The sequence below is a fragment of the Pseudophryne corroboree genome, chromosome 3 (genome assembly GCF_028390025.1).
Source record: "Pseudophryne corroboree isolate aPseCor3 chromosome 3, aPseCor3.hap2, whole genome shotgun sequence".
Classification (NCBI taxonomy): Eukaryota; Metazoa; Chordata; class Amphibia; order Anura; family Myobatrachidae; genus Pseudophryne; species Pseudophryne corroboree.
The window spans coordinates 762,764,784-762,777,410 of record NC_086446.1 but is presented as its reverse complement, the minus strand read 5'-3'; the positions used below and the strand labels follow the sequence as shown (position 1 = coordinate 762,777,410).

Here is a 12,627-nt window from a genome sequence, read left to right as displayed (position 1 = left end):
AAACTAGGGCACTACTACAAGGAAGAAAATGAACTAGGGCACTACTACAAGGAAGAAAATGAACTAGGGCACTACTACAAGGAAGAAAATGAACTAGGGCACTACTACAAGGAAGAAAATGAACTAGGGCACTACTACAAGGAAGAAAATGAACTAGGGCACTACTACAAGGAAGAAAATGAACTAGGGCACTACTACAAGGAAGAAAATGAACTAGGGCACTACTACAAGGAAGAAAATGAACTAGGGCACTACTACAGGGAAGAAAATGAACTAGGGCACTACTACAGGGAAGAAAATGAACTAGGGCACTACTACAAGGAAGAAAATGAACTAGAGCACTACTACAGGGAAGAAAATGAACTAGAGCACTACTACAGGGAAGAAAATGAACTAGGGCACTACTACAAGTAAGAAAATGAACTAGGGCACTACTACAGGGAAGAAAATGAACTAGAGCACTACTACAAGGAAGAAAATGAACTAGGGCACTACTACAGGGAAGAAAATGAACTAGAGCACTACTACAGGGAAGAAAATGAACTAGGGCACTACTACAAGGAAGAAAATGAACTAGGGCACTACTACAAGTAAGAAAATGAACTAGGGCACTACTACAAGTAAGAAAATGAACTAGAGCACTACTACAAGGAAGAAAATGAACTAGGGCACTACTACAAGGAAGAAAATGAACTAGGGCACTCCTAAAAGACACATGAACTAATGCACTACTATGCATATGGCACAGACAACACTAAGACCAGTGGGATGGGTGTGTGTCCCTTATAAGGTAGGTCTCACACAGGCAGGACTTGTATCCTACTGGAGGACCTTTTGGTGTAGGCTTCATTGATCTAGGGGGAGATGTACTAAGCAGTGATAAAAGTGGCGAAGTGAGCTAGTGGAGAAGTTGGCCATGGCAACCAATCAGCCTTGAAGTAACATTTATCATTTGCATACTATAAAATCTATACAGGGCAGCTAACTGGTTGCCATGGGCAACTTCTCCACTGGCTCATTTCTCCACTCTCCTTTCAAGTCTTTCCTTTATGTGGTAAAGTGGAGTTTATTACGGATTGCATCATGATGCAAAATAAATAAACAAATCCATTTAGTGATGTTTTTTTTTTTAACATTGTTAATATAGATCTTGTATGTAAGATCCCCTGTATCACATTTACTGCACTGTACATAGAGTAGTAGTTTATAGTAGGACAGTGTTCAAAATGCAATACAAAAAACACTTTATACTGTTCTGTTTTGTTTCTCTCCTCTGTGTATAAGGCTGAGGGTATACAGAAAGAAGTAACCAGAAGTGACTTTATCTGTGTGAATGGTAAGTGGATGGTATTTATATTTTCCTAGTGTCAGTATACAGGCTACATTCATCCAGCTCCTCGCATTATAGAGAGTACCTACTAAATTCCTCAGATTATTGGGAGCATCTACCAAGTACCTTACATTATAAGGAGTACCTACCCAGCACCTCACATTATAGAGAGTACTTACCAAGTTCTTCACATTATAGGGAGTACTGTACCTACCAAGTTTCTCACATTATTGGGAGTACCTACCAAGTTTCTCACATTATTGGGAGTACCTACCAAGTTTCTCACATTATTGGGAGAACCTGCCAAGTTCCTCATATTATTGGGAGTATTTACAAAGTTCCTCATATTGTTGGGGTTACCTACCAAGTACCTCACATAACAGGAAGTACCAAGTTCCTCACATTATAGGGAGTACTGTACATACCAAGTTCCTCACATTATTGGGAGTACTTTCCAAGTTCCTCACATTATTGGGAGTACTTTCCAAGTTCTTCACATTATTTGGAGTATCTAACAAGTTCCTCACATAATAGGAAGTACTATTGAGAGCACTTACAAAGTTTCTCTCATTGGGCGGGATGTACGAAGCGGAAAATGCGGTTAACTCCCTGTTTACCGCATTTTCCTGATGTACTAACCCTCGGCCGGCAGGACAGCGCCGCGGCGGGGTACACCAGCTTTAGCTGGCATACGTCCATAGAAGCCTATGGGCTTCTCTCTGCGGCGCTGTGTGAGGTATCCGATCGGATCCCTCCCAGCATGCCCTGCGGCCGCCCCCGTCACCCCGCGCATGCGCAGACTGACTCCTGGGGCCGAATCCCGGAAGTCAGGCTGCGCATTGCGGAGGACAGCTCTTAACGGAAGAGCTGTCCTGCGCAATGCTGATCGCATATGTTAGTACATATGCAATCAGCATCGTGGCGATGGGCGGCGATGTACATTAGTACATCCCATCCCGACCATTATTGGGAATACTTGCCTAGTTCCCCACATTGCAAGGAGTACCTACCAAGTTCCTTACATTAGTGGGAGTATTTACCAAGTCCCTCATATTAATGGAGTTTCTCACATTGGGGGTAATTCCAAGTTGATCGCAGCAGGACATTTTTTAGCAGTTGGGCAAAACCATGTGCACTGCAGGAGACGCAGATATAACATGTGCAGAGAGAGTTAGATTTGGGTGGGGTGTGTTTAATCTGCACTCTAAATTGCAGTGTAAAAATAAAGCGGCCAGTATTTACCCTGCACAGAAACAAAATAACCCACCCAAATCTAACTCTCTGCAAATGTTATATCTGCTCCACCTGCAGTGCACATGGTTTTGCCCAACTGCTAAAAAATTTCCTGCTGCGATCAATTTGGAATTACCCCCATTATTGGGAGTACCTACTAATTGTTTTTCCCCCCCCCCTCAGACACAAGTGTTGTAATTCCAATCAATGTCTTCACTCCTGAGAACACTGTGAAAGATTCAGCAAAGGCGTCTGTTACTGTATTTGGTAAGTGCAAAGACCCTTTGTTTTTATAAGCAGCAGATTTAATGTGTCATGGTGGTCATCATTTCTGTACATGCTACAGTGCAGTCAGTCAGTCAGGGAGTTCCTGATGCTGCTTCAAGAATATAAGCTTTCTTATAATGAAGGAGTAAAGGCAGTTTTGCTTCAAATTTGTCTTATTAAAATAATTATACAGGTTATGACACCTTACTAGAATAACTCTTTATACCTGAACTAGGAGTTTCTCTGCCTGAAACCTTTCACTCTCCACCATTCCCCTCCATCCAACCCTTCGCCCTGACACACACAATTGCTGCAATTTGGCAGATGTATTGAATACAGTGTTTCTGCAACCTCTATAAATGGACTGTAGTGCACTGATACAAGGGTATCCAATTAGGGGGTGATGTTTTTGCTGTAAAAAAACTTTGCGGACCTCATGCCCAATTTTGGATCACCTAGGCTATGTGGTAGCCAATAAAAGAAAAACCGGGAAGGGTTTTTGTTTGCAGCCAAAATCATGTGGGGCGAGAAAAAAAAAGGTTGGATACATACTGCTGTGTTCCGGCCGGTCCGGTGTGCTCCGCAGCTGCCAGTCATCTCCCCTCCATCTTTCCACTGTGGAGGAGGATGCTGGGAAATGTAGTTCTCCCTGATGTTGATTGCGGACGGACGGACACACACACACACACACACACACACACACACACACACAGTGTCACACATCTGACAGGGGGTCACAGGGGTCTCACACATAGTTACACTGTTGTAGAAGACCAGCCTGTCAGGACCCGGAGGAAGAAGACACTGGTTCACAATGCGAGTAATTAAGGACCAATTAAGATAATAATAAACCAGTTGCTTTTTTAGTCATTAGGGGGTGATATCGCAGGAGGTCCTGAACAAGTCCTGATTATTTTTCCTGGAATTAACGATTTTGGGACTTGACATACTTTTTTTTAAAAGGATGTCAAAAATCATCCGTTAGTAAATGTGTGATTTTAGACCCTAAAACACAAAATCGGTCAGAAACCGCCTTTTAGTAAATATGCCACTTGATCTTCCCTGCCTTCTGTATAATCTTGCCATGTTCCTATGTAATAGTAAACACTTTGTAATAGTGACCACTTTTTATGGTGACATGTTTGTAGGAGATATATTTGGCCGTGCTTTGACCAATCCGGAGTCTTTGAACAGAGAGCCCACTGGGTGCGGGGAGCAGACCATTGCCAGCCTGATGCCCATACCAATTGCTGTGGATTATTTGAACAAAACCGGACGTCTGACTGAGGAGTTTGAGAAGCGAGCTATGGAAAATATGGCAACTGGTAATACTGAAGCTACTGTAGTCCCGCCATACAGTAACTGATTATTTTAACATTATTCACTGGGGTGATCTCTTACCTGGATAGGTCTGTAACAGAAAAGTAAAATGCTTTGATTATGGCTTTAGAACTATGATGAGGGATCTAGAATAGGAAAGTGCTCTGTAGAATCACGGCATCTCTGATATAATATTGTGGAGTCTGGGTGAGGGATAAGCCTGGGAGGCAGTTGCTTTGGGTTGGACATGGCTTATATTGGTATCAGACGAGTACTTGCTGAAAGTTCATTTCTAGATTCCAAACAGAATATGTTACATGGTAAGACTCTAAATTGTGTGCTCCCAATGAGAACCTGCTTTTCCATACTTCTCAATACAGGAAAAACAACAACTTACTAAAATATGAAATTGTAGTAACCCTCTAATAACTTCAGCATTGTAGTAAATCCAGTAGGATGCTCCATGGGTGTTATTTAGATTGAAGCTAGGAAACCATAGTTTACAGTAATAGTTGAATGTATCAGATGTTCTTGTTGGAAAGCCAGCTAGAGTAAACTTTACACCAGTGCTCTGATATGTATGAGATCTGGGGTCGGGGGATAAGTGCAGACAGGTGACCCAGAACAAAACTGCACTGGAAGGACACTATGAGGACATTGTATGAGACCCGCATGATTCAAAATGTTGTTCTACCTTTCTACAACTTATAATACAAATGGTAATAAAAGGTAAATGCTGCAATAAAGGCTGCCCTGAGTACAGCCCAGTAGTCCTAGTTTAGTGTTTTGTACCTTGAAGTGGTGCAGGTACTGCAACATGTAGTGTAACACCATCTTTTCCTCTCCTAGGCTACAGGAGAATTCTCAACTTCAGAAATTCTGATGGAAGCTTCAGCGCTTTTGCAGGAGGAAGAACCAAAGCGAGTGCATGGTAAGTCAGATGAACAAAAGACTGTATGTATGGGGTGCTGACACTGGCTAATCAATAATGTACAGCCACTGCATTATGTATGGAGAGGCTGACACTGGCTAATCAATAATGTACAGCCACTGCATTATGTCTGGAGGGGCTGACCCTGGCTAATCCATGGGATGCAGTCAATTTACCGACAAGGTTAAAATATGGACATTTAAAATGTTGACAGGACAAAAAATTTACATGAATGTTGCATGTTTTTTTTAAAAATTGAAACCAACTTGTTCATACTTTACCATCCCATATGTATGAGGGGGGGCTGGGCTGCCATTAGAATTTGCGGGACCTAATACGAATAAAACCTGTAGGGAGCTCCAGCAGAGGCAGACACGGAGAGGGTGCAAGGGCAGTTATAGGGGGAAGGAGGAGTGCTCACAGGACTCATCCTGCAGTGACTGCATGATAGACATGTAATCCGATTGGCTACCTGTCCTTACAGTGCGGTGGCCCACAGAGCTCTGTCTGCTCCGCAGTCTGTATAGCAGTGTAGTGATCACAGAGGCTCTTAGTCTGATGAGGTTCCTGCTCAGCACACTACCATACAGACTGCACGGAGCAGTCACCACACTGAAATGACAGGCATCCAATCGGGTTTTCTGCTAGGCTGCCTGCATGTCATGCAAAGGTCACCAGGTGGGTATCGACGTTGCGATGCTAGCTTAGTCCCCACCTACTCCTATAACCTGTATGAACCCGAAGTCCTAGTTTGGTGGGGTAGACACTGTTGACCTTTTCGAGGTTAATTCTATTCATAGGGTCGACCTGGAAAAGGTCAGCAGTGTCTAGGTCAGGGGTGGGGAACCTTTGGCCCTCCAGAACTACACATTCCAGCATGCCCTGCAACAATTTTAGCATGGCCAAATAGCAAAACTGTAGCAGGGCATGCTGGTATGTGTAGTTTAACAGCTGGCGTGCCAAAGGTTCCCCACCCCTGGTTTAGGTCGATCCCCAAAAGGTTAACTTTGACTAAATTTCGACATGGAAAAGGTCGTTATGCATTTAATTTTCGGGTTTTGTTTATGCCGTAAAGTAACCAGGAACCCCCAGTTAGTGCACTGCATCCCCTTGTGTGGCTCGCTTCACTCTCCATGCTTCAGGCCAGGATACTATTCCCGATCAAAGTCCATGTGGTTTGTAAAGTATAAAAAAGTTCCAAAAATATATATTTTTTTAAACTCATGTCAACATTTTCCTGTGTCTACCATTGCCATGTCAACCTTTTGACCATGCCGACATAAAGCCTGTCGACCATTAGTGGTTGAATTAATGACTGTCAACTTAGCATCCAGATACCGTTTAGTACATGATCCCTGCCTTGTCCTACCAAAAAAAAAATGTATTTGTATTTTAGATGTTGAATTGTTTTTGACTTTTTTGTCCTTTTTGATTTCTCCGTCAGGTTGACTTTCAGAGTCTTAGAAACCTTACAACGTGTTGCCCAGTACACCTTTGTTGATAAGACTATAATAAACCAAGGCTTGGTGTACCTGGAAAGCTTACAGGATTTAACTACTGGTTGTTTTGAGCCGAAGGGAATGGTCTTTAACAATGACCTGAAGGTAAATGAGTTAATCTCCTCGTTAAAAGCTGGTGGTTAAAGCGTACAGGGCTAGGCCCATTTGCCAGCAGAATACAGAAGCCCACTCTGCATTGTTCCGCCATCCTATAGCTTCTGTTTGTATAGATCATTTATGCAGAAACCACCAAGAACAGGCTAAGGTGTCATTGACCACTGCAGTGATGCAGTGACCACTGCTGTCATTCACTTCCATGAAGGACCGCCAAAAGTTCATGCTTTCCAGGTCACCTAGCAGGTGCTCAAGTGCATTCATTACTAACTGACACATTTAAAAAAAATAAATCTACAGGAGGAGATAATTATTTCACTTGTAATTCTGTGAGGAGACCTGGAAAACTTGAACTCTTGGGGATCTTTGAGGACAGAATTTGGGAACCACTGCTCTACTGTATAACCTAGTTACATTTACAGGGGAGATGTATGAAACCTTAAGTGTGGAGAAGTTACCTATAGCATTACATCAGCTTACATCTATCATTTTATAGAATCTACTTAATAAATGCTAGCTAGAAGCTTATTGGTTGTTCTCCACTTGTCCACATCTCCAGTCTTTAGAAGATTTGGTAGATTCCCCCCACTGTATGGTTATTAAAAGTATGTGTTTACTGTAGAGCACAGGTTCTCCACTCGGTCCTCAGGACGCCACACAGTTCACGTTTTCCAGGTCACTGTGCATGAACAACTGTCACATTTTAAAAATCCACAGGTGGCCTGGAAAATGAAACCTGTGTGGGGTCCTGAGAACCGGGCTTGAGAACCACTGCTGTAGGGGATGTACTGCCCCCTGTGGTGTGTCTTCTTATTGCAGTTGTAGGGCTACGACTACATTCTCCCAGAATGTTCTTTTTGACCATTATTCTTTAGATGGATTTCACAGTACCATATCTAGAGTTAAAAATGAATTATTTCAGGGCTGACTGTATGGACTGTAAGAAAGTACCAGTCACCCAGGCTATTTGCTGTGAGGCATAGGGACAAAGGTCCTCCCCAGTCACAGAAATAGATATCTGACAAAAAAAAAAATCTTAAATGATATGTGATTTTAGTTTGTGACTGTCTGTATTTTTTATGTTTTGTTTTAATTAGTATTTATAAATAAAAAATTGTATTTGTTTTTGATCAGTCAAAATTACAGACATTGCTTTTGGGAATCTTGTTTTAGTAGCAACATTTTTTGTTTAAAAAGAGAAAAAAACTCTGTTTCAGGGCGGTGCGGAGGGAAAAGTCAGCTTTACAGCGGCCGTGGTTGTTTTTCTGTCAGAGACCTACTACGCGGCAAGGGTAAGTGAATTAGCAGTATAGCAGTTGTGTGTCTGGGATGTAGTTATGTGACCGGCGGTCAGGAGACCGCCTCCCTCTACATCCTTCCCCCTGAGAATCCTGACGGTTGGCATGCCGACCAACAGGGACTATTCCCACTCGTGGGAGTCCACAAGGAGCTTCTTACACTTGCACTAGTTCTATAATTATTTTCTGTTTATTTAAAGGTAACACTGCTTCGTAGTGCTCTTGACTGCCTGGTTGCTGCCTCTAAGCAAGAAGATCAGAGCATTTATAACCGGGTTATGATGTTCCATGCATTCCGAGTTTCGGGGGATACAGATCGGAGCAATGCAATTCTGCAAAAACTGAAGAGCCAGGCAATTGTGGAAGGTACTGGCTACATCCTTAACAACCAATGCTCTACATGAACTTTTACTCTATCACCCACTCATTCCAGCATCTGTGCCACCAGAACAACCAAAGACCAAAATATTAGTATTACAGAGCTGGAATGGAAAAATATAAATTGACATCTCAAATAGACACATTGGGCCAGATGTAATGAAGTGAGAGTTGGCCGGAGGACTGAACTTGGAGTTTGTTTGTTTTTTAAATCTGCATGCATGTCCTAGGCAAAACTATGCCTTAAAAATGCTTGTTGCTTTAAAAAACAATCCGTGTTTGGACGGGAACCCGCTCCTCCCGCCAACTCGGACTTCAATACATCCGGCCCTAGATCTTGAAATCGTGTTTAATGTGTATTTATGAGACATTCGACAGAGATGTATCAATCCTCCTAAGTAGGGTGTGACTGGTCCACAGGGGTTCAGGGGAAACCCCCAGGGGGCCCTTCTACCTCCTGTAGGGATCAGGTTCCAGACTCTGTACTTGAATTATACTGTACATATGTTACCATATACTGCACAGGACTATGGGGCATTTCCTAAGGTGCATTGCTGTTACTATTCTGGTACATTATCATGCATGCACTAGAAGTATTTATTATACATACTGTATATATTTATTAAGGGGCGCAGCCCGTGCACTCAGAGGGGGTGCAGCCAGCTGTCACATTGGTTTGTCTAACCCTCAAAGACTATCCATACCTCTAAACATGGGTCCTTACCACTGTATTCCCCTGTTGGGCCCTTCATGCCCCAATCCAACACTGTTCCTAAAGAATGAAGACATGGTCATTGGAAGTTACCTCTACCAATCAATTAGCTTTTAGCCATAATTAAAAAAGTAAAAGCTGTTGATTGCTAGGGGCAACTTTCCTCATGTGTCCACTTCTTCACTCTTTATAAAGCATGATACCTCTCTCCATATGCATCCCACCCATAGTCACTAGGGATTCATCTCTCCTGCTGCTACAGCATTACACAAAGTCTCCAGAAGAGGTCTTCTGTACCTAAAATGTACTGTAGGCTGCTACCTATGCTAAGGTGTAAAAGGGTCATTTAAGACAACTCCATAACACCATTAATTCTTGATGACTATTGCACTTTAATAACCTGCTAAGAGGGAGATGTACTAAGCAGTGGAAAGAGTGGAAAAATGAGCCAGTGGAGAAGTTGCCCATGGCAACCAATCAGCATTGAAATCGCTTTTTATAATTTGCATACTATAAAATTATATAGAGCAGCTGATTGGTTGCCATGGGCAACTTCTCCACTGGCTCTCTTCACCCTTTTCACTGCTTAGTACACCTCACTATAAAAGAGAACAAGAAGGGCAGTAAGAAGGGGGAAGGGAATACCCCTCTCTACTTTGTAGATGTCATTGATGTTATTCTGAACATGGACCTCAGAATGTGAAGTTTCTGCTTAAAATAAAAAATGTCCTATGTAATTAATGCCTGACTCCTGTCCTTTACTTTTCTCCCCTCTTACAGGTGGCACTGTCCACTTGGAGCTTCCCATCAAATCCAAGCAGCAGCCCTTCTATGTGTTTGCTCCTCAAGCTTCATCAGCAGATATTGAGATGACAGCACGTTTCCTGATGGGCTTGGCTGTAGGGTCTGATCACACCCCAGAGGAAATAAACTACATGTCTACAGTTGCTTTTTGGTTTTCAAGGCAGCAGACCTCATCTGGGTCATACAGCTCTACACCGGTGAGATATTTAGTAGCTGTATTGTGCCAACATGTCATACAGCGTGGTAGACTTAAGGTATCCTGGTGCAAAGAAATGAGCTCTAATGGCATGACCTAAAAGTGGTGGCCCTGTGGATTTAGATTACAATCTAAGAGAAGTGGGGTACGCTGGAGAGATGAGGTAGCTGTTGGCAGACGTACATGTCCATGAATGCGGCACTGTGCCACTTTCTGGCAATTTATTTTATTATCCGAGCTGGCCTTGGACATAGGCAGTATAGACAAATGCCTAAGGGCATAGGGAAAAAGCCTAGGAGCATCTGGGCAGGCTTGCCATCTGAGCTCCACTGCTCCGGCCCTAGATATCAGGCCGTCCTCCAATGGGTTGTACAGGATTTCCGGCAATGCTGCATAGTGGCCTGTCATGTTATAGGACAAGCAGCAGAAATCCTGTACAGCCCAGCACCGATCATACAACTCCTGCAGCTACCAATAATATGACGCTGGCATGACATAAGTTTTTTATTATTATTGATTGTTGGAGACACAAGGTGGATGGGAACTTGATAGCTGGGGACATAAGGTAGGGGGAGGGAGATTTGATAGCTGGAGACACACCATGGGAAGAGATTTGAAGTCTGAGACACACAAGGGACAGAAGTTTGATGCCCTCTGTCCCCACAACCACCCACTGTCACGAGGCCACACTCATTCAGTGAGGCCATGCCCCCTTCTCTTGCACAACAGTGCCCCCCCCCCCCCCCCACCCTCCAGTGCAGTATCAGCGGGGATATACTGCTGATTGGAAACGGCTGCATCTCTGTAGACACATTGCACTTAGTGGCGGGGTCCCTTCTGCTACTTGGTGAGGAATGGGATTTTTGTATAGCTGTAATAATTCTTCAAACTGTTTTTTATTGAAGATGCAATAGTTTTAATGGCAAAAATATCCTGTTATCTTTCTAAACTTAGGACCTCATTCAGTAAAGATTGCAACATTTGCAAATCACAATATGGCCGATTATTAAATGACTGCGCATGTGCTAGTGAAAAAAGTGACAGAAAATGCATTCTCATCGTTAGCAGAAACTGCAATCCTTAGTGAATGAGGGCCTTACACCGCAGTTTGGTTATAATATAAAGCACCTGCAGGTTATATCACTTGTGATGGGATTTTTATTACACCTTATGCACAGACTTGCAGCAGGCGGTGTATGCTACAACAGAACAGAAGTTTCCCTTTATGCTGCGCCAATCCCGGCAGACGCTGGCACCTACACGGATTGGTTTAATGCGTTGCTTATCTGTTTCCTCAGGACACTGTGGAGGTGCTGAAAGCGCTCTCTGTCTTTGCTCCTTTGGTGTACCAGAAGATCACCAATATCTCTGTTCTTGTGCAATACGGAGTTGAAGTCATCCGACAGTTTAATCTTGATGCCAACAATCGACTCCTGATCCAGACACAGCCCCTGCCCAGCATACCTGGGAACTATACCAAAAACATCAGCGGCCGAGGCTGTGTCCTGCTACAGGTAACAATGCTGCATTCAGTCCACCCTAATTGTGTCCTGCTGCAGGTAACAATTCTGCATTCAGTTCACCCTAATTGTGTCCTGCTGCAGGTTACAGTGCTGCATTCAGTCCACCCTAATTGTGTCTTGCTGCAGGTAACAATGCTGCATTCAGTACACCCTAATTGTGTCCTGCTGCAGGTAACAATGCTGCATTCAGTACACCCTAATTGTGTCCTGCTGCAGGTAACAATGCTGTATCCAGTCCACCTTAATTGTGTCCTGCTGCAGGTAACAATGCTGCATCCAGTCCACCTTAATTGTGTCCTGCTGCAGGTAACAATGCTGCATTCAGTCCACCTTAATTGTGTCCTGCTGCAGGTAACAATGCTGCATTCAGTCCACCTTAATTGTCACAAAAAGATATAAAAATTACAGCGCTAATACAACTGATGCTAATAATGTATGAATTTATTAACTACAAAAACTGATTTATCAAACATATAAATAAAATAAATGGTAAAATATAAAATTGCTCATAGACCAATACGTGGACAATACTAAGCTCCTCAGAAATAGCCTTATTAAGGCAAAGGTCCATGTGTTAATATTCGGACACAAAGTCTATTTTTACCAAGACCAATGTGGTTTATTACCCATCAAGTGTTCCAATGCATGGATCCATATCCATATCCAGGTCCTTAGTTGTGGAATGGATTCTGGTTCACAGGCTGTTAAGATGACGCTTTAGTGTCCTGTACAGTGTGTTCCGTTTTAGATGAATCCTGGGAAATTCATTCCTTGTTGGACCAAAATGGAATCGGGATCCTGGTTCACATACAGCAGAAAGATGGGTCGTCCTGGATTTGGAGCCAGTAGAGTTTATCTTAAATCGCGTCCAATGGTCTAGAGCAGAGTTCTCTTACACGTTTCGCCGCTCCAGGCAGCTTTATACTGGCTCCAAATCCAGGACGACCCATCTTTCTGCTGTATGTGAACCAGGATCCCGATTCCATTTTGGTCCAACAAGAAATTAATTTCCCAGGATTCAT

The 12,627-nt window shown here is 43.1% G+C and overlaps 1 protein-coding gene across 1 annotated transcript in view; it reads left to right on the top strand.

The window, feature by feature from the left end:
• The window catches only part of LOC135056799 (alpha-2-macroglobulin-like), a 59,660-nt gene that overhangs the window by 35,844 nt on the left and 11,189 nt on the right, over positions 1-12,627 (top strand). The window contains exons 18-26 of the mRNA XM_063962402.1: positions 1,285-1,336; positions 2,747-2,830; positions 3,979-4,155; positions 5,000-5,081; positions 6,526-6,685; positions 7,912-7,986; positions 8,193-8,358; positions 9,863-10,083; positions 11,381-11,596. Of these exons, the coding sequence (XP_063818472.1) occupies positions 1,285-1,336; positions 2,747-2,830; positions 3,979-4,155; positions 5,000-5,081; positions 6,526-6,685; positions 7,912-7,986; positions 8,193-8,358; positions 9,863-10,083; positions 11,381-11,596 (1,233 nt within the window). The remainder of the gene's footprint in view (positions 1-1,284; positions 1,337-2,746; positions 2,831-3,978; positions 4,156-4,999; positions 5,082-6,525; positions 6,686-7,911; positions 7,987-8,192; positions 8,359-9,862; positions 10,084-11,380; positions 11,597-12,627) is intronic.